Raw genomic sequence first — 16,920 nt, 5'->3', positions numbered from 1 at the left:
CCGAGAGTGAAGTGCGCACAAGAAATGCAGAGTGAATATGTTTGTGAATGGGAGCCTCTCACTCAGAGAATCATGGACGCAGCTGCCCCTTGCCCAACAGGAAGATCCCAAGCTGTCTCAGCCACAAACGAACCTGTCCACCTCCAGGGACCTTCCACTCTGCAGCTCCCAGCTATCAACGCGTTGCCTCTCCAAATAACCGGATACTCGCCGTCGCAGGTTGCAAGATATCAACTTTCTCTTGTTGTTGTCTGTCTGTACTCAGATAGCGAATCTTGAGGCCTTAAACAAAGAAATAATACTGAAGCCTTGCGACCGTGCGAGTTCCCCCAGCCGCCATTTAAACCGTCAGGGAGAACCGACAATCTGAAAAGGCATTCAACACTCCCAACAAGATGACTGCATTAGAAGAGAACGTCAACGAGACTCGAGAATTCTCGTCGGCTTTGCCCCTGGAAATGATCGACATGATCTTCTCCTATGTCGAAGACACCGGCGACATTCACGACTGGTACCGGTTCAGCCTTGTCAACCACAGCTGGTATTCCGCCGCGACTCCGCGACTCTACCACACCTTCAAGAACAATGGAGATTTGGGAGACCGCGAGCGCCTCTGGCAGTTCATGCGGACGGTTGTCGAGATGCCGGATCTGGCCAAGCACGTCAAGGTGATGAACTTGCTGCATTGTCTCAAGTACAGCGGACCTAGAAGTGTGCCCCTCGCCAAGCGCCTGTGCCATGAATATCTTGCCACTCTCCATCGGGGAATGTACGAGTCGGGACTCGATTACTACGAGGCAGAGGAGGTGTTGAACGCGCTGCGAGTCGACGACCGACGACCCATAATAGCCATAATCCTCGCTTGTGTTACCGATCTCGAGTCCTTGGCCATGCACGTCAGCTACGACGATCCGTATCTTCGCGCCGTCGCAGAGAACGCAGCGATTCCTACGGGATCGGACTACTTCACCAATGACGGGCGCAAAAAGCTCGCTTTCAAGCAGCTCAAACAATTGTCCCTAGACACGGATGACCAGCCATCCTGGAATCTCCCCCTCCAAGTCGACCGCTACCAGCCGTTCATCTACTTCCCTCAGCTGCGCGAGATGATTTTATTGCGTGCTTACCTTGACCCAAGTCTATACTCTTGGCAGTTGTCTGATGAAGAGAGCACAATGTCTCACTTGACCAGCGTAACCATCGACCTGCACAAGGAGACCCTGCTCGAAGAATTCCTGCAGTTCTTGGACAAGGTTCCGTCATTGACCAGCCTGTGCGTCGACTTTACAAGCACTCCTCGATCCGAATGGGCCCTGCACGGCCCAGCTGCGCTCTGGAATCGATTGATCGAGTACAAAACCACACTCGAGACCCTCGATCTCTGCGGTGCCAAGATCGAACGAAACCGGCACGACACCCCGATATTTTGTCCCCCCTTGAAAGAATTCACCAAGCTCAAGTCCCTCAATATTGGGACTGACCTGCTGTTGGGTAACTGCAGGAAGCATCAGGCGCCCTTCAAACTTATGAACCATGTTCCGTGTGGACTAGACTTTCTCGGCCTCTATGGTGACGCAGGGTCCGATAGAGGTGATTGGCTGGTGCCAGACGTGGGGACTCAGCTGGAGCTTCTCGCCATGGGGCGCGAGCCCAAAGTCATCCATGTTGATGGCTATGGGAAAAGGTGCTGGCCTGTGCTACCGGTCGACAAGCTCAAGATTGTCTGTCGGCAAAAGCGGATTGAGTACAGAACTGAACGCTTGAACAGAGGAGGCTCGGGCTCGGAGTTTGCAGGATCCAGCTATAGACATGCGCGGCGAAATAGTCCCGAAAAGGACCAGGTATTGCTCCAGCTTCTTGAGAAGGTTCCATTGCAAGAGTAGGGTTCTGTTTGCTTGGATTCGCTGTTGGTCGGAGTTCTCTGTTGGCCGGATAGCAAAATTGCTTTTTTTGTTGGATATAGGATGGTCCTTGACTGGTAGGGTCCTGGTTCTGCATACTCACCGCTCGTGAGTTGGACGCTAGTTTGGGTGGAGTTTTGTTTTCTTCCATCTGGGGGAGTTTGTTTTGTTCACTTCTGTTTTTCTTCCGCCATGTGTATGCGATTGTCGAATACTAAACGAGACTACTCCCCAATTCAGCAATGTATCAAATTGTAGGTGATTAATGCGGCACACTGGGCAACCTGTATAGCACCTACCCTCCATCACGCTTGTACTTGCATTAATCCATTGTGTCTAAATAAAATCGGGGAAGCTCGCCGTCAAGCTTGGATTTCGTAGCACAACAAACTTACAGTAGTGGTTATATTCTCTCATTGGTCCCCAGAAAGGCAGGACTGAAAAATGTGGGAAACACGTCTTCTAAACCAAGAGATCAGGATCTTCAGGCAAAAAGACACCCTCTAGAACTAAGAAGCGCTCGAGAGGTAGTAATAGTCAGAGCTTGTCTAGTCTCTTTTTTCCAATCATCTAATTTACATGGGCTATGTGCCCTGTGCTTAGTGAAGTACAACCCAGGATTCTCCACGTTTTAGATTGATGGGCCAATATACAAGGCCGCCACATCCTTGTCGCTAGTTTCCTCGCCCCGATATGGCCTGATGCTTTCTCTCAGAGCACTCAAGGCTTCATCCTCAAATGGATACTTATACTCTTGCAATAAACCCCAAAAGAATACCATCCGGTCGATAGGACGGAGAGCATCTCTATTGTGGGTTCGTAGAATAACTTCCGGAGGTGCACGGCCAAGAAATGCGCCCCAGTCAAGAATTCCACCCTCAGCATCCTTCAACAGGACATGCTCGCTGGAATCACTTAGTCCACTTGTCCAGGTCGTTTCAAGCTCCTGCTGTTCTCTCTGGCCTCCCAGGGGCGTGATGATCAAGTCATAGAAGGCGCTCATATATACACCGTTGGGAAAAGGCAGGTACCATCGACGGACTGAATCTCTTGATATGGGGTCCTCCGGATACAAATGTTCAAGCCAGCCGAGGGCTCTAACTGGGGGTTGTTGTATGAGCATTCTTCGCCAACTAACATTTGGTCTCTGAGAAAGATATCTTCAGGCCAATTGATAATAGAGTTCTCAAGATCCTCGGTAGAGTAGGCCTCGTGACCAGCATTGGTTCCCATGACAAAAAAGGGAAAGGTCGAAGAAAGCAGAGGGTTCACGACTCTGGGTTCGTTGTCCGGGATTGGCTTGAAGAAAAGCTTTTGTTGAAGGGGGGATGAATTGAGAATAGCGGCTGACCATGTTCGACAGACGCGTTGTGCAGTGACCAGCAAGAACTGCATGCCCAGGTGCAAGAGTATCATTTCGAGGAGCTCGATTGGAAGACTATGAATCCCAGCTATTCTGCCCGGGTCCATGGTGTTGTGGATAAGAAGGTAGCCGTGATTCTTTCTTCAGCAATCGTGGGGTAGGCTAGTTCCATTGATAAAATTGAATTAGCGGTTGCTTCACATCATAAGATCAAAGATTGTTACCCGAATGGTTCAAATGGTCAGAGGGAGGGTTGTTGAAGACCTAAAGGGTCGCAACTATGAGCATCCAAAATGCCTGTAAGCTCAAGAAATCAGAAGGAAAGAAGGGTGGGAGAGCTATTCAAAAGGGAAGGAAGTATCTACTCATTCTGTTGCAAGGTCAGCATCCACATTTCATGAATTCACACATCCTAATAATATACTAGCATACTCTTACTCCGGCTGAATTTCCTGAAGGCGCGGATGGTCACAGTCCGATCGACCATTGCAGTACCTGTGTAAGGTTGAAAGACGCTCGGGAACTGATGCGGCACGGGGCGAATCCAAATGCCAGGGGCCAGGATGGACAATTACCATTATACCTTGCAGTAGATGAGGGCTCAAAGACGTTGGTAGAAATTCGAGAAATAGATATGATCGCACGTTTTCGATGACGGCCGCGGTCCGTGGGAATTGCGGAGCGACAGCGGCCTTGCTCAAATCTCCAGCGCGAGGGATCGATCAAAACTACTGAGTTACAAAACAAAGATGAACCGAGACTACCAACAAATTTGGATCTTAGGATCCGGGCAGACATCCATAAGAGAAGGCTGTCCCTTCATAGAGCCTAGTTGAGACTCAAGTTTCGATCGAGGATGGACTCCGATATGTTGTGGTCAAGAAGGAAGCCTTATTCCAAAGTCGTAGACGATTACGCCTCCGTTCTGAGGAACCGCCTATAGCCACGAATGTCCTGGTAGCTGTCCTGGTCTGGAATACCAGCTCCAATCCCAACCATCAACCCAACGCGGATCTTGGGGAGCGTGAAGAGCATTTCTTTGGCGGCGGCAGTAGCAGAAGATGGACCAAGCTGGTGCAAAGGCAGGCAGGCAACGACTACCGCATATCCATCCGACTGTGGATTCCTCATTGGCGTAAGAAGACTGTGTTGAAGTTGACATGTTTCTGACGGAGTTGATGGAGGGATCTCGCTAGTGATTGTAGAAGGTAAGTTCGACTCAGCCGCACGTGATGATGGGCACCCATGGAGGGTATAGAACAGTCTATACACCCTGTAGATCCAATATATCTCGCTGCTCTGAACAAGAATTAGGAAGCAGTATCCTACTTTGGTATCGCAAACGGGTCTGTCATTATTTTCCCAGTCTAAAAGATACAGGAATGTTACAACGATCCGACTTAGAGACATTTTCCTAAATTTGAAGAGAACAACAAGCATCTTCCTAAACAACGTTAAGGCATGTCGGAATGGTTTTTCCGTGTCATCTCCCTCGTAATAAGTGGGTTCCCACCAAGCTAGCGACCTTTTTGACGGACCACAGCCTCAGGAACAGACCTGATTACTCCTGGGAGCCTCGATCTAGGCATCCAACACGAGGCTGGTGGCTATTTAGCTTCGGTTTAGTGAGTGTCGATCCTTGGGTTCATTTCCACCGTTTCCAGTACACCCAGAGAACATTCCAACCACAATTCCAGTCCTGATCCCCTTTCTCCAAGGCCAAAATAGAATAGAATAGAAACAAGAAATAACAGCCCGTAAGCATCAGCATCCATCATCGTCAACTAGAAACCAAAAGGCTGGACTAGCCCAAGTCTTGTCTTCGTTTTGGCCCCCTTGGGCGACGTCGGACAAAGGTACAGCCCTGTTTGCCTGTCTTTGGCCCCATTTTCTAGTGGTCTTCGTTTGTTTTGTTCTCCTTTCTGGATTTTTTTAGGTTTTAATTTTGTTAGAGTTGGAACCCGGGCGTGGCTGTCTTATTTAAAGGAAGGATGATCGATCTTTTTTTTCTCTTTGCTTGGTAGATCTGGTTTGATTGTTTAATTTGTCCCTCTTTTATCATACCATTCTTATCAGCATACACACACACCACCTACTATACTACAGTAAACAGTATAGTCTGTCAATATATAATATCGATCAACACCCCTACAAAAAGTACCATCTATACAATGGGCGCCGAAGGACACGAAGGACACAACCATGAATGGACCGCTGGCTTCTGGAGCTGCTGTTCCCCATGCGGAACATGTGCGTACACCTATCTATTCCCCTTCCAATGCCATTGACAGCGATCTAACAATTAAACCAGGTTTCAAAGCTGCATGCTGTCCCTGCTTCCTCTACGGAAAGGTCTCTTCGCGACTCGACGACCCAGCACTCAAGGAATACAGCCATATGAACGGCAGCGTACGTCCCAACCCATTAATTATTAACACCCTGCTCGCCTCCCCAAAACCCCACGCCCACTTAAACCTTTACTAACGAGAAAGAGAGAGGAAATAGTGCTGCCTCTACGCCCTAACCTCCTACGTCGGCTTCTACTGGATTCTCCTGATGCTCAAGCGCGGCCAGATGCGCGACCGCTTCGGCATCGAAGGAAACGGCTGCAAGGACTGCATGGCGGCGTGCTGCTGTCCGTGCTGCGTGCTCATGCAGCAGGATAAGGAGGCCGAGGCGCAGTCGGAGAAGATTGAGAAGGCGTCGTCGGGTGCCGCTGGGTATCAGGCGCCTGCGGGGATGGCGTATGCGAGTGCGAATGGGAATTTCTAGTCCTCTTCAGTAGGTGGAAAGTGGTTTGAGTCACTCTTTTTGATTTAGTCATGATGATGGATGGATGGATGGATGGATGGATGGGCTGGTTCCCTACCTAGGTTTCTTTTTCTCTCGGGTCTTTCTTTTACTTGACTAGTTATGGTTTTTTAACGAGTTTTTCTTTCTTTTTTTTTTTTTTTTTCGTTTCTCTCCTGTGACGTGATGCTTGGCGAGTAAATACTGTAGGTAAACCATACAACAGTCCTACAAGTTGGATCAGACGAGATAACAAACAAAAATACAGTTTTGAGTATATCAGCGACAGTTGATACTGTACAAGACACGCTACCTCAACTAACGTCTCCACCCCTCCTCATCTTAGATCTATTAAATCAATCACCAATAACAAAAAAAAAATAAAAGAAAATTCCGTAACTCTGAGACGCAAGCAAAAATGTATAAGATTAAACATACACAACAATTCCGCGTTTACAGGGTGTTTCGGCTCATGTCCGCACGGATACGCTGGTAGTCGAGGATACCCTCGACGCTACCGACGGCGCTCATGGCGACGTCCTGATCCCAGATGCGGCGCATGGCGAACTCCATCACGTCCTTCTCGGTGATCTGGCCGATCGTGCGCTCGATGTCCTCGGCGGACAGACGGCGGCCGGTGGTGATGATCTGGCGACCGATGTCCTCGGCAACGGCGGTGGTGCCGTCCAGGGAGAGGAGGATGGAGGCCTTCAGCTGGGCCTTGGCGCGCTCGACCTCGGCGGGGGTGACGTTGAAGCACATGCGAGACCACTCACGGAGGGTGAAGTGGATCAGGTCATCGAGGCGGGTGAGGTTCTCGGAGACCAGGTAGATACCCCAGAGACTAATTAGTCAGTTTCAATTCATTCCATTCCAATCAAGATATTTGAGAGGACTCACCCAGTGTCGCTGTAGCTGGTCGAGAAACTCATGAAGCTGTTGGCAAGACCCTGGTGCTCAACGGTGGAGCTGAGCTTGCTGCCAAGGTAGGGGGAGTTGCCCATGGCACGGTCCCAGTTACCGACGATGGCCTGGGCGACGAGACCGGTGAAGTAGTCGTCGTCCTTCCAGCTGACACCCTCAACGGCGAGGGCGATGTGGGCAGAAGGGAGGGTGTCGTCACGGAGACGGACCTCGGAGCCGATGAACTCGGGGACACGCTTCTGCTCAGCGGTGAGAGCCTGAGCCGCAGAGGTAGGGGCCTGGCTGGGGAGGCTGCCGAAGTGCTCCTCGGCCAGGCGGACGAGCTGCTCGTGGGGAATACCACCGGCACCGACCAGGACCATACGGTCGGCGGTGTAGTTGGTCTTGATGTAGTCGACCAGGTTGTCCCGAGAGATGGTCTGGATGTTCTCCTTGGGGCCGAGGATGGTACGGCCGAGGGGCTGGTTCTGGTAAGCAGTGGCGTGCAGGTGGTCGAAGACAACCTCCTCGAGCTGCTTGTCAACCTCCTCCTGCTCGCGGAGGATCACATCACGCTCGCGCTCAATGGCACCGGGCTCGAGCTTGGAGTTCTGGAGGATATCGGAGAGGATGTCAACGGTCTTGGGGACATCGTTGTTGAAGGACTTGGCGTAGTAGACAGTGTTCTCTCGCTATTAAATCCAATTCGTTGTCAGTGGTCAATGTCATGGGTGTTTTTTCTCAACAGGGTGGATTTTCCGGCCGTACCGAAGTGTAAGCGTTGAGGTGACCGCCCATGTTCTCGATCTCCAACTCCAATTGGTGCTGGGTGCGCTTGTTGGTGCCCTAGACAGAAAGAATTATTAGCACATAGACGTGAATCAACTATGAGACCAAGTCATACCTTGAAAGCAAGGTGCTCCAGGAAGTGCGCGGTTCCGTTGGTCTTGTCAGTCTCTGCCCGGCTACCGGCATCGATCCAGACACCGACGGTCGAGGTCTGCGCCCAAGGGGAGTGCTCAGTGGCGATCTAAACAGTCCAATCAGCAAGTCTGCGACGCAATTGAAACCTTTTCTGTCCATTGATAGCCTACCGTGAAGCCGTTCGAGAGGGTGGTGGACTGGGTGGTGGAGGGCAGCTTGACGGGGGACGCAAAGCCACGCTTCACGGGCTGGACAGCCTTCAAGGCAGCCCGGCTCCGGAGAGCCTGGTTGAGGTTGAATGCTAGGCGCCGGGAGGCCATTGTGAAGAGGAATTATAATGGAGATATGAGAGAAGGGGGGGGGGAGAGGGGGGGGGGAGGGATGAAGCAAAAGCAACGGCTGTTAAGACGGGCAGCCCTGGAGATTGCGAGGTTGAAGTTCGGGAGTCAAATTGTTCGCCTGCCCGTCAGCCAATCACATGACCCGCTTTTCCAAACCGGCGTTCCCTCCCGACTGTTTCCTACCCGGCTTTTCCCTCGTATATCTACTCTTATGCTCTCGTGCTGGCAACGATCAATTCAATTAATTCGCACACCTTTACATTATTCCATGAATACATTCATATACAAATCTACTCAAAACCCCTCGCAAACTGCCGAATATTCTCCTCCATCGACACATCCTCCGAAAACCCCAACCTCAACGCGCGTGCCGTATTAAAATGCGGCGTCCACGTCTGCACGATACGATCGACATCCGCATCAAATTCCTCCCTCACCAGCGCCCGTCTCTCCTTCCCCCCGATCTTCTCCAGGGCATCTAACATCTCCTGCACGCTGACCTTTAACCCAGGCAAATTGACCGACCGCGATTCCCCACCAAACGCCTCAGCCGGGATCTCGCGCGCCCGCAGCAGATTCCTGACCACCGTGTACGGCGAACAGATCCATAACTCGGTCGTCCGGCTGACGGGCAACACGGCGCTCTTCCCGTGGAACGGCTCGCGGATGATGTCGCTGGCGAAACTGCTCGCCGCTTGGGTGGGTTTGCCCGCGCGGACGGTCACGGTGGGGAGACGGACGCAGCGGGCGTCGAGGAAGCCGCGGCGGGAGTAGTCGTTGAGGAGGGTCTCGACGATGAGTTTCTGCGAGCCGTACGAGGAGGACGGGACGGGCGGGAAGTTGCCCTCGTCGATGAGGAGGCCTGGAGGCGCGAGGCCGTACACGGCCAGGCTGGATGTGAAGACGACTTTGGTGCCTGGGGCGGTGGTTCGGAGACGGTCGAGGATGGACCGGGTGGCGTCGAGGTTGACGCGGATGCCCAGCTCGAAGTTCGCTTCGGAACCGCTGGACATGATGCCGTGGAGAAGGTAGACCGTGTCGAAGCGCTGGGTTGGTGCGAAGAGCTCTTCGATCACGCTGGGGTTCGTCAGGTCCGCTTGGATGCGCTTCACGCGCGATGCGTGGGCTGCTGCTGAGGCGGGCACTTCGGGCTCGATCACGTCTGTGAGCGTCACTGTAATATCGGGCGAGCTGGACAGAAGAGCCGCTGCTAGCTCTTGTCCGACGTAACCGCTGGCTCCCGTGATGATTATCGACATGGTGACAAGGTGAGTTTCTCCTGTAGTGTAGAGAGTAATTCAGAAGTTCTGGTAGACGAGGTTAATAGGTCCAAATATGAGTCTTGCGGCACGCAGCACCGCGCACGTCTACCAGGCTTTAAATAATCGTGATCACCCTCAACTGCGGGGTTCAAGATGAATCCCCCACTCCTCTCGGTCTTCGAGTCCATCGTGATTGATTCATTCGCAGTTCCTTTCGACTAGTTGGACACTCCGCAACAAATCCGATGGCCTGTTCTCGGACACTAATCCGACTGCCGAGCTACGGCGGAAGTCCGAATTGCCTGCTGGTGAGGGTCCTTCGTGGAATACCAGTCCGCATGATGGCAGGCAATTTGCAAGATCTGTCACAATCCGTCTGATACTTCAAGATTAAGAAAAAAGAAATGAAACATTGGAAATTTTCTGTGTCAAGCAAAAATACATTTAGAACCTTGAATTGGGATCACACACAAAGAAAAAAGAAAGCATTTCGACATATCACGGAACACTCGACGCCAGAAAAAAAAATAGAGATCACAAGAAATGATTAAGACATGAGAACAAAAAATCAGACCACCAATTTTAAGCAAACCCTTTATGCAGAACGCTTGTAAAGACCAGCGACTATACAGTGGTCACGCTCGAAAGGCTCCAGAGTCAACTGTTCCTTGGGCTTGATCTTCTCATCTCTCATCTTCTGGACTTCGCGAGCGAACACCACCTCGGGCTTGGCCGTACTGTCGATACAGTTGGCCTTGATACTGACGATGACACCACCCTCGTTCTTGAGGAACAGGTGGGCGTTCAGACCCACGATACGGGCCTGGTCGGGCTGGGCAACATCGGCGAAGATCACGTCCACCATGGGTACGAGCATGCGGTAGCGGAGAGGGTGACGAGCATCGTCAACGATGGGGATGACGTTGGTACGGTGGGTGGCCATGCCGATCAGGTCACGACCGGAACGGTGAGAGAACTCAACGGCGTAGACGTTTCCAGTCGGTCCGACGATATCAGCAACGTGACTGACGGAGGTACCGCTGGCGGAACCCAGATACAGGACCTTAGCGCCGGGCTTCATGTAGATCTCATCCAGACCACCCAGGATACCGGCAGCCATCTTGGAACGGAAGGGGTTCCAGACACGGTATTCGGTCTTGGTCACAGCACCGTCCTCCTGGGGAGGAGACTCGACGGAAATGCGCTTCTCGCCGTAGACGGCCTCGCCGGGGGTCAAGTTCTTGGTGACGAGCAAATCTTCCTTACCGCCACGGGCAACGAAGACACCGGCGTGACGGTGGGGCTCCTAATGAAAGCACACCCGTGTAAGTTTCTGTGTCTCCAAATCTTCGCGATAATCAAGGTGTCAGTGTCACTTACAATAACGACCTTAGCACCGCCACGGGCACCCTTAGCACCACCACGGGGAGCACCGCGACCACCACGTCCACCACGAGGAGCACCACGGCCACCACGGCCACCGCCGCGGGGACCACCGCGACCCATTCCAAGACCGCCTAGAGATAGTGAAAAGACCTCGTTAGCAACTCCGATTCCCAAAGGGAACCGTCACAGGACTCGATGTCTTCAACGCAAACGCTGAACATCACAGCACGATGAAACTGGCCGATCGGTCGGATCAGATATCACGGCCGATTCTGAAAGCGATAATGCTGATAATCGATAGACCTGGATACCGTTCCCAAGCATGGACTTGATCGTGAACAAACCTCGACCACCACGGCCACCACCTCCACGGGGGGCACCACGTCCACCACGACCAGGAGGTCCACCACGTCCTCGGGGAGGTCCACCGAAAGCCATTATGTTATGTAGATTGAGATTGATCGAAGGGTTGAGAGATTAAAAGGTGAAGGGATTCCGTAGCTGAAGGAGGAGCGACGGAAGAGAAGTTTTCGGGCGAGGAAAAAAAAAAATTTCGGCAGAAAGGTATCCGGTCGGGAGCGGCAGAACCGTTTAGATCGCAAAGCACCACAGGCACTAAGAAAAGCAGCTTTTTGCAACGAAGAAAAAATCGCACCCGCACTGACTTTCAGTGTTCGGTCGAGGCCGTATAGCTCGTCGTTGTTGCGGTCGAGATTTTTCAAACGGAGACTTGGGGATCTTTGAAAATCAGAATGCGCTAGGCCTAACTGGGACTAGGGTGGTTAGGCCCGGATAGCGAGGTCACCTGACTCGGACAAGCCCTGCTCCAATTGGCTCCTGTCATCGAGCTGCTGTCGAGGGACGACGGTGATATCCTCACTTATACCTCAATTATGATAGTCTGGTCGTTTACGGGAGATGTGCTACTGCTGATTATCCAGTATCAACTGTAGATGTCATACCAGTCATAACTATGTCCATCCCGTATGGTATGAATGAAAAACGCCCAATATATATTCTGTACATCAAGACCCTCCCACCACCCATCACCTCTCATAAAAGTAATAATTGGCAGCATACTGCACTGTGAACTCCGACGGCATATCCTTGCACGTCTCCGGAGGCTGTCCCGCCGCCGTATCCACCCGATAAACACTCTTGAACCGACCAACTGTCCCATTGACAGTTGGCAGATAGAGCCACGCAACGGCGCCATTCCCTCCCTTGACAGCACTAGACGGGGCATCGATCTCAGCGCCCTTCTTCGTGAACGCGATTCCATGCCTTGTCGAAGCAAGATCAAAGTTGAAGACTGGTGTGGAGCCCGAAAAGTAGTGATGACCGAGCAGATCGATGTTTGCCGGGGGAAGAGGATCTGCGTCGCTGTCCGGCAGCTGCATTTTGTACACGATACTGGGGAGCATCTCGATCATATCGGGGTAGCTTGCCGCGATACACGTGGCGTTGTAGAGGCGGGCAACGGCGCCAACAGCCTCGGGCTTCGAGTCGGACGACGATGTTGCGCAGGTATAGTTCTACTCTAGTTGTTAGCCGCGGAGGTTGGCAGTGAGGAAGGGGGGCTGTTTGCTACGTGTTTGACATACCTGTGTACCGCGACCTACTGCAACATAAAGGGGCTTTTGGTCAGACGGGGAGGGAAGCTCCGAGGCGAAGGACGGTAGCGCGATTTTGGACGCGTCGCACGTCGTCGAGGTGTCCATGATGTCCTTGATCTTGTCGATGTGCTTGCTCACTTTCCCCAGGAACGATGCCATGTCGTCGGAGTAATCGTAGGCATGGTCGAAGAGAGTTGGCGCTGCAACGGACGTTGCTGCCAAGCAGGTAATGAATAGAAGAGTTGGACGCATGCCGGATGCTTATCCAAGTCTGAGGGAGAGAGTAGAAAGGTAAAAGAATGTCTTTTAAATTAGGAACGGATAGAACGAAATAACGTTTCCCGTGTATAGACGGCGGAGGTATAAACTGAGAAACAAGAAGACAATGGGTATCAAAGTGGCGCGCCAACAGACAAGAGAAGGAAGGTCAAGGATAGCAAGATCAAGGAGAGCGGAGAGGCGAGAGAGGTCTGGAAGAGAGAAAAAGAAAAAGATCAACATGTACCCGGTCACAAGCCATGCATATATAGCCAAAGACGAGGAGGCATCACATCCGGTTCCTGAAGCACGCCCAGTTGCAAATTATAGAAACGACTATGCTGCATTCGAAACTTGCAATGTAGGATCTATAAACAGCCTCGAGTCAGAGGATCCCTGAAGCCGCCTACCACCACCATCGGAGATCGAGCTTCCTCATTGGATCTCGGTATGCGCTGGTGGGAATCCTTCAGACTTCACGGCATATCATGCTAGTCGGTGTGCCACGCGAAACAGGAGGGATTAATGGGCGGCTGGTACTGCTGAAGATTGACTCTTCTGGCCTCATGATTGGTGCATCTGGCTGGCTGGGGCTTGATTGCTGGTTATTTGCCAGAGTGACCAAGTGGGGATAAAGCTGGCGAGCCTTCATTTGTTCAGGCTGCATTGAAATTATCCGGTCGGTGTCGATATCTAATAATAACCAGCTCGGCGCTTAAGGATTTGCCCATGGCGGTTAGCGTGCAGAACAGCATCTCGGGGATTTAACACCCCCTCGTTAGTAGCTCATATTAATAGTGAACAGATGGATATTAAGACGCTTCCATGGGGTTGCCATTTATGGTATGCCGGAATGCTTCGAAGCCTGGGAGGGGCATCAGAAGTCAACTCCCTTAGCTTTTTTCTATGTTGTATTATGAAGCAGCATAATCGCCTGGGTGTTCAGTTTTTCGCCCTCACCTCATCTTTCTCGAAATAGCTTTCTCTTCATATCTATCTATTAATTGATACACTGGAATTTATTCTTATTGTCTGTGTTTTACTCTCCTTTCCCAACTTCCACTAAAGTATACGATTTCTGGGACAACGGGCATCATTTGTCCAAAGGGCCAAGGGTCAAAGTAACCGCACTTGCAAACTCTATCAGATATGCAGGCATATTTCTCCTAAAAATATACTGACACTATGCTCGCTAATACTGGCCTCAATCAAGGCAGAAATATTTAGAAATTTGTACCAGTCAATGGGTGCGACCGAATTAGCAGTAGGGCTGGGAACCCACTTATCTGCAGAGCTGTCACCAATAAGTGGGACACCCCACGGAGGGGTTAAAGATCTCCTGAAGAAAACGATGCCCTAATTTGAATAACGCCTAGAATAGAACAAAGTAAATGGCTACAGCTACAGTCCAGAACCCAGTAGATACAGGTACACCAATAATATGAAGACAGGATAATCATGACCGCCACCGCCCAAACGCCGTAAGGTAGTGCAAGGACCTCCACAGGTAATATGTAGGCAGGTGGATAGCACGTCCAAACAGGAAACCACCTACCACGGTGTAATGTAACGCAATTCATGCAGTTATCCTGCATGGTTGAAACCTTCTTGCTGCCAATCATCTCCGTTGACGGCTTGCCCCCCGGGATAACCGCTGCCACCTCCGGCTCCGACTCCGCCGACGGCGGCGGCAGTCGCGAGGTTTGCACTGTGCTTTTCAATGTCCATGCTGCTCATGACGTAGAGCATGCTGAAGAGGAGAATGTGGATGGCAAAGCAGTACCCCGCAAACAAATTGCGACTGGTGCGATTGGCCAGGATGATTCTTGTGAGGGAGAAGACTATCCGCTCAGGGAAGTTCATCCGTTTGTAGGCGCGTGCGGATTCACGACCTCGGAACGCGGCAAATGGCGAGATTTGGGCCTCGTAGGCGGACTGGTAGCGGTCGAGCGATAGTCCGGACGGCATATCTGCGGAGAGGTGCACGGAGGATGCGCTAGGCCTGCTGCCGTAAGAAGACGCAGATGTGGAGGCTCCCGGGCCGCGATTGTATGTTGATACATAACGAGTTTTCTCATAGAGACTGAGATTGTCCTTTTGAAGGGAAGAGACCTCCTGTCTTAGGGACTTGACGGAGTCGTACATCTTCGACAGCTCTTCCTCCAATTCGGTGTTTTTCTTCTTGAAGCGATCCCGCTGGGCCTGAATCATAGGCAAGATACCAGATCCCCCACCGACAGGCTCGCCTGTGCGGATGGAATCCATGGTATTGGCCGAGTTGGCTGCCTGGTCGAATCCTGAAATGATGGACGATGTCGGTGATGTCGCACCCCGCCGAGATGTGTGATACTTCGACGTGTAAGTGCCTGCAACTGACATGGCAGCCGAGGGGAAGGTGTTTGCAGCCTCCTGCTGGACGTGAAGAAGGTCATTCTCAAGGGTGGTAGAGAGCTTTTGCGACTTCTCCAATTCTTGCTTGGTTATCGACAGATCATCGCGAAGAGTTTCGAGCTGTCCTTGAAGGTCGCGATGGGATACCCGCAGTAGAGTCAGCTCATCCGTGAGCTTCTTATTTCTGGCTAACAGGAGCTGTTCCAGGGTGTTGTTTTTGGAGTCCTCCTTCGACTTGGTCCCTCCGTTAGGGCTTCCTGCAGCATCCGTGACATCCGCTGCGTCGTCATCATCGCCCGCTGCGAATTCGATAGACTAGATCCAGAGATTAGCAGATGCAGACCATGGCCCTTGTCATATGACTTACTTTGATCATTTCCAGCTCTCGACGAATATCTTCATAATCAGCCACCTTCTCCAACTTCGTCCGTAACTCGTCCCGCTCAGCGACCGCTTTGGTGTATTGCCTCTCGGATTGAGAAATCTTGGACTCCCACGAGTGTCGCTGGGAATCTTTGTCGAATCGCGCAGCATCCAATTTGCGCAACAACGACGAGTTCTCCGATTGCAGGCGGAGATAGGCGGGATCGTCTTCGACGGAAGTGGTCTGCTCGGGTTGAGAGTGTGATACAGCTTGAGCCAGCTCAAGCCTCAACTGCTCGTTGCGAGCCTCAACCTCCGCTAGCCTGAGGCTGGCCTTCTCCAGATCGGCGGATACCAGTTCCAATTCCGCCGCAGTAGCGCCTTGTTGCGAAGCGTTGCCGCTGTCATCGTCCTGACCCAAGCGCTGCGATACCTCGTAGCTCGCCTTGAGTTCCTTGAGCAATCGTTCTTGGTTCTCGACCTTCTCCTCCAAGCTCTTCTCCTTTGCGGTCCAATTGTTGGATTTCTCCGACAGCACGGCGGACCAGGACGTCTCGATTTCTTTGATTTTTGTTTCTTGATTATCTTCCAGCTTCTTCCTTGCAGACCTTTCTTCTTCTAGTCGCCGCTCGGTGTCCTCTAGCTGGGAGGTAAGTCGGTCGACGGAGCCTTGTAGTTGGTCCCGCTCGGAGGTCAATCGAGGAACGGTTTCTTCGGAGTGAACGAGGGAATCCACGGACGTTTCGAGAAGAGGATAGGGGTCGGGGGCCTCGGATAGGGAGGAATAAAGTTGTAGGAAGGCGGACGACGAGGCTTTGCCCTGATTCGTTAAAGTATCGATGAATCCTTGGTATGCTGTTGGGTGCAGATAGTGTCAGCCCCGCGAGCGACTGAATAAAGCCAGCGTTGATATGATTGTTACCTTTCAAAAGTCCCTTGTATTCCGATAACTTAGCCGCATCCTCTAGCTTTCTGAAATCCTTGGTCTTCTGAGCCAGATCCTTCCTTTGTACAAGCGCATCACGCTGCTGGGAGACAATGTCCGAGGCGGTACTGTCCAATTTCGCGACGGTGTTGGTTAGGTCGATCCCTGGAGAATAATTGTCAGACCTTCTTACACTCCTTTCCAACGATAAGGCGACTCCAGAAACCATACCTCTCCAAGCCGCGATCGCACGTTGGAACTTGTTCGCACCCTCGGGTAGCTTTGCGGCGTTGTCCTTTTCGGCGTCGTGTCCATCTTCAGGCACCATGCCCTCCGTGATGTGGAACGTATCCATTCTGTGGGGATTTTCGGATTTTCAACTTTTTTAGACTTCGCTTTCAAGACCTGGATAGTCAGAGTAGCACCCCCATCAAGAAAAAGAACCAACAAACTTCAGCACCTCAGCGGAGGGGAAGAAGGCCACCAGAGCCACGGAG

General features: G+C 51.8%; 8 protein-coding genes across 8 annotated transcripts; 2 read left to right on the top strand and 6 right to left on the bottom strand.

The window, feature by feature from the left end:
• Positions 1-395: 395 nt before the first annotated feature.
• LDX57_010027 (F-box protein) lies at positions 396-1,883 on the top strand (the record flags this gene model as incomplete). The annotated part of the gene is made up of 1 exon (XM_046091769.1): positions 396-1,883. One exon carries the CDS (start codon positions 396-398, stop codon positions 1,881-1,883), a length of 1,488 nt encoding a protein of 495 aa, XP_045947746.1.
• A 615-nt stretch (positions 1,884-2,498) lies between these two features.
• On the bottom strand, positions 2,499-3,134 carry LDX57_010026 (uncharacterized protein; the record flags this gene model as incomplete). Its single annotated transcript, XM_046091768.1, has 2 exons — positions 2,499-2,998; positions 3,040-3,134. 2 exons carry the CDS (start codon positions 3,132-3,134, stop codon positions 2,533-2,535), a joined length of 561 nt encoding a protein of 186 aa, XP_045947745.1. The 3' UTR covers positions 2,499-2,532.
• A 2,332-nt stretch (positions 3,135-5,466) lies between these two features.
• Positions 5,467-6,036, top strand: LDX57_010025 (PLAC8 family protein; the record flags this gene model as incomplete). The annotated part of the gene is made up of 3 exons (XM_046091767.1): positions 5,467-5,518; positions 5,576-5,673; positions 5,770-6,036. The coding sequence occupies 3 exons, from the start codon at positions 5,467-5,469 to the stop codon at positions 6,034-6,036; spliced, it is 417 nt and encodes a 138-aa protein (XP_045947744.1).
• A 269-nt stretch (positions 6,037-6,305) lies between these two features.
• MAS1 (mitochondrial processing peptidase) lies at positions 6,306-8,365 on the bottom strand. Its single transcript, XM_046091766.1, has 5 exons — positions 8,052-8,365; positions 7,862-7,987; positions 7,726-7,803; positions 6,955-7,649; positions 6,306-6,898 (listed from the first exon to the last, which is right to left on the bottom strand). The coding sequence occupies exons 1-5, from the start codon at positions 8,199-8,201 to the stop codon at positions 6,508-6,510; spliced, it is 1,440 nt and encodes a 479-aa protein (XP_045947743.1). The 5' UTR covers positions 8,202-8,365; the 3' UTR covers positions 6,306-6,507.
• Positions 8,366-8,512: 147 nt separating this feature from the next.
• LDX57_010023 (SDR family oxidoreductase) lies at positions 8,513-9,481 on the bottom strand (the record flags this gene model as incomplete). Its single annotated transcript, XM_046091765.1, has 1 exon — positions 8,513-9,481. The coding sequence occupies one exon, from the start codon at positions 9,479-9,481 to the stop codon at positions 8,513-8,515; it is 969 nt and encodes a 322-aa protein (XP_045947742.1).
• Positions 9,482-10,079: 598 nt separating this feature from the next.
• NOP1 (rRNA 2'-O-methyltransferase fibrillarin family protein) lies at positions 10,080-11,308 on the bottom strand (the record flags this gene model as incomplete). Its single annotated transcript, XM_046091764.1, has 3 exons — positions 10,080-10,790; positions 10,865-11,001; positions 11,215-11,308. 3 exons carry the CDS (start codon positions 11,306-11,308, stop codon positions 10,080-10,082), a joined length of 942 nt encoding a protein of 313 aa, XP_045947741.1.
• A 267-nt stretch (positions 11,309-11,575) lies between these two features.
• On the bottom strand, positions 11,576-13,223 carry LDX57_010021 (uncharacterized protein). Its single transcript, XM_046091763.1, has 2 exons — positions 12,475-13,223; positions 11,576-12,405 (listed from the first exon to the last, which is right to left on the bottom strand). Exons 1-2 carry the CDS (start codon positions 12,736-12,738, stop codon positions 11,917-11,919), a joined length of 753 nt encoding a protein of 250 aa, XP_045947740.1. The 5' UTR covers positions 12,739-13,223; the 3' UTR covers positions 11,576-11,916.
• A 1,105-nt stretch (positions 13,224-14,328) lies between these two features.
• On the bottom strand, positions 14,329-16,778 carry LDX57_010020 (CCAAT displacement transcription factor COY1; the record flags this gene model as incomplete). The annotated part of the gene is made up of 4 exons (XM_046091762.1): positions 14,329-15,450; positions 15,503-16,353; positions 16,421-16,588; positions 16,655-16,778. 4 exons carry the CDS (start codon positions 16,776-16,778, stop codon positions 14,329-14,331), a joined length of 2,265 nt encoding a protein of 754 aa, XP_045947739.1.
• Between the last annotated feature and the right edge of the window lie 142 nt (positions 16,779-16,920).

Source organism: Aspergillus melleus (assembly GCF_016097325.1).
Source record: "Aspergillus melleus strain CBS 546.65 chromosome Unknown contig6, whole genome shotgun sequence".
In the NCBI taxonomy this organism is placed as follows: domain Eukaryota; kingdom Fungi; phylum Ascomycota; class Eurotiomycetes; order Eurotiales; family Aspergillaceae; genus Aspergillus; species Aspergillus melleus.
The sequence above is the reverse complement of the archived record's forward strand: the minus strand, read 5'-3'. Positions and strand labels throughout refer to the sequence as shown.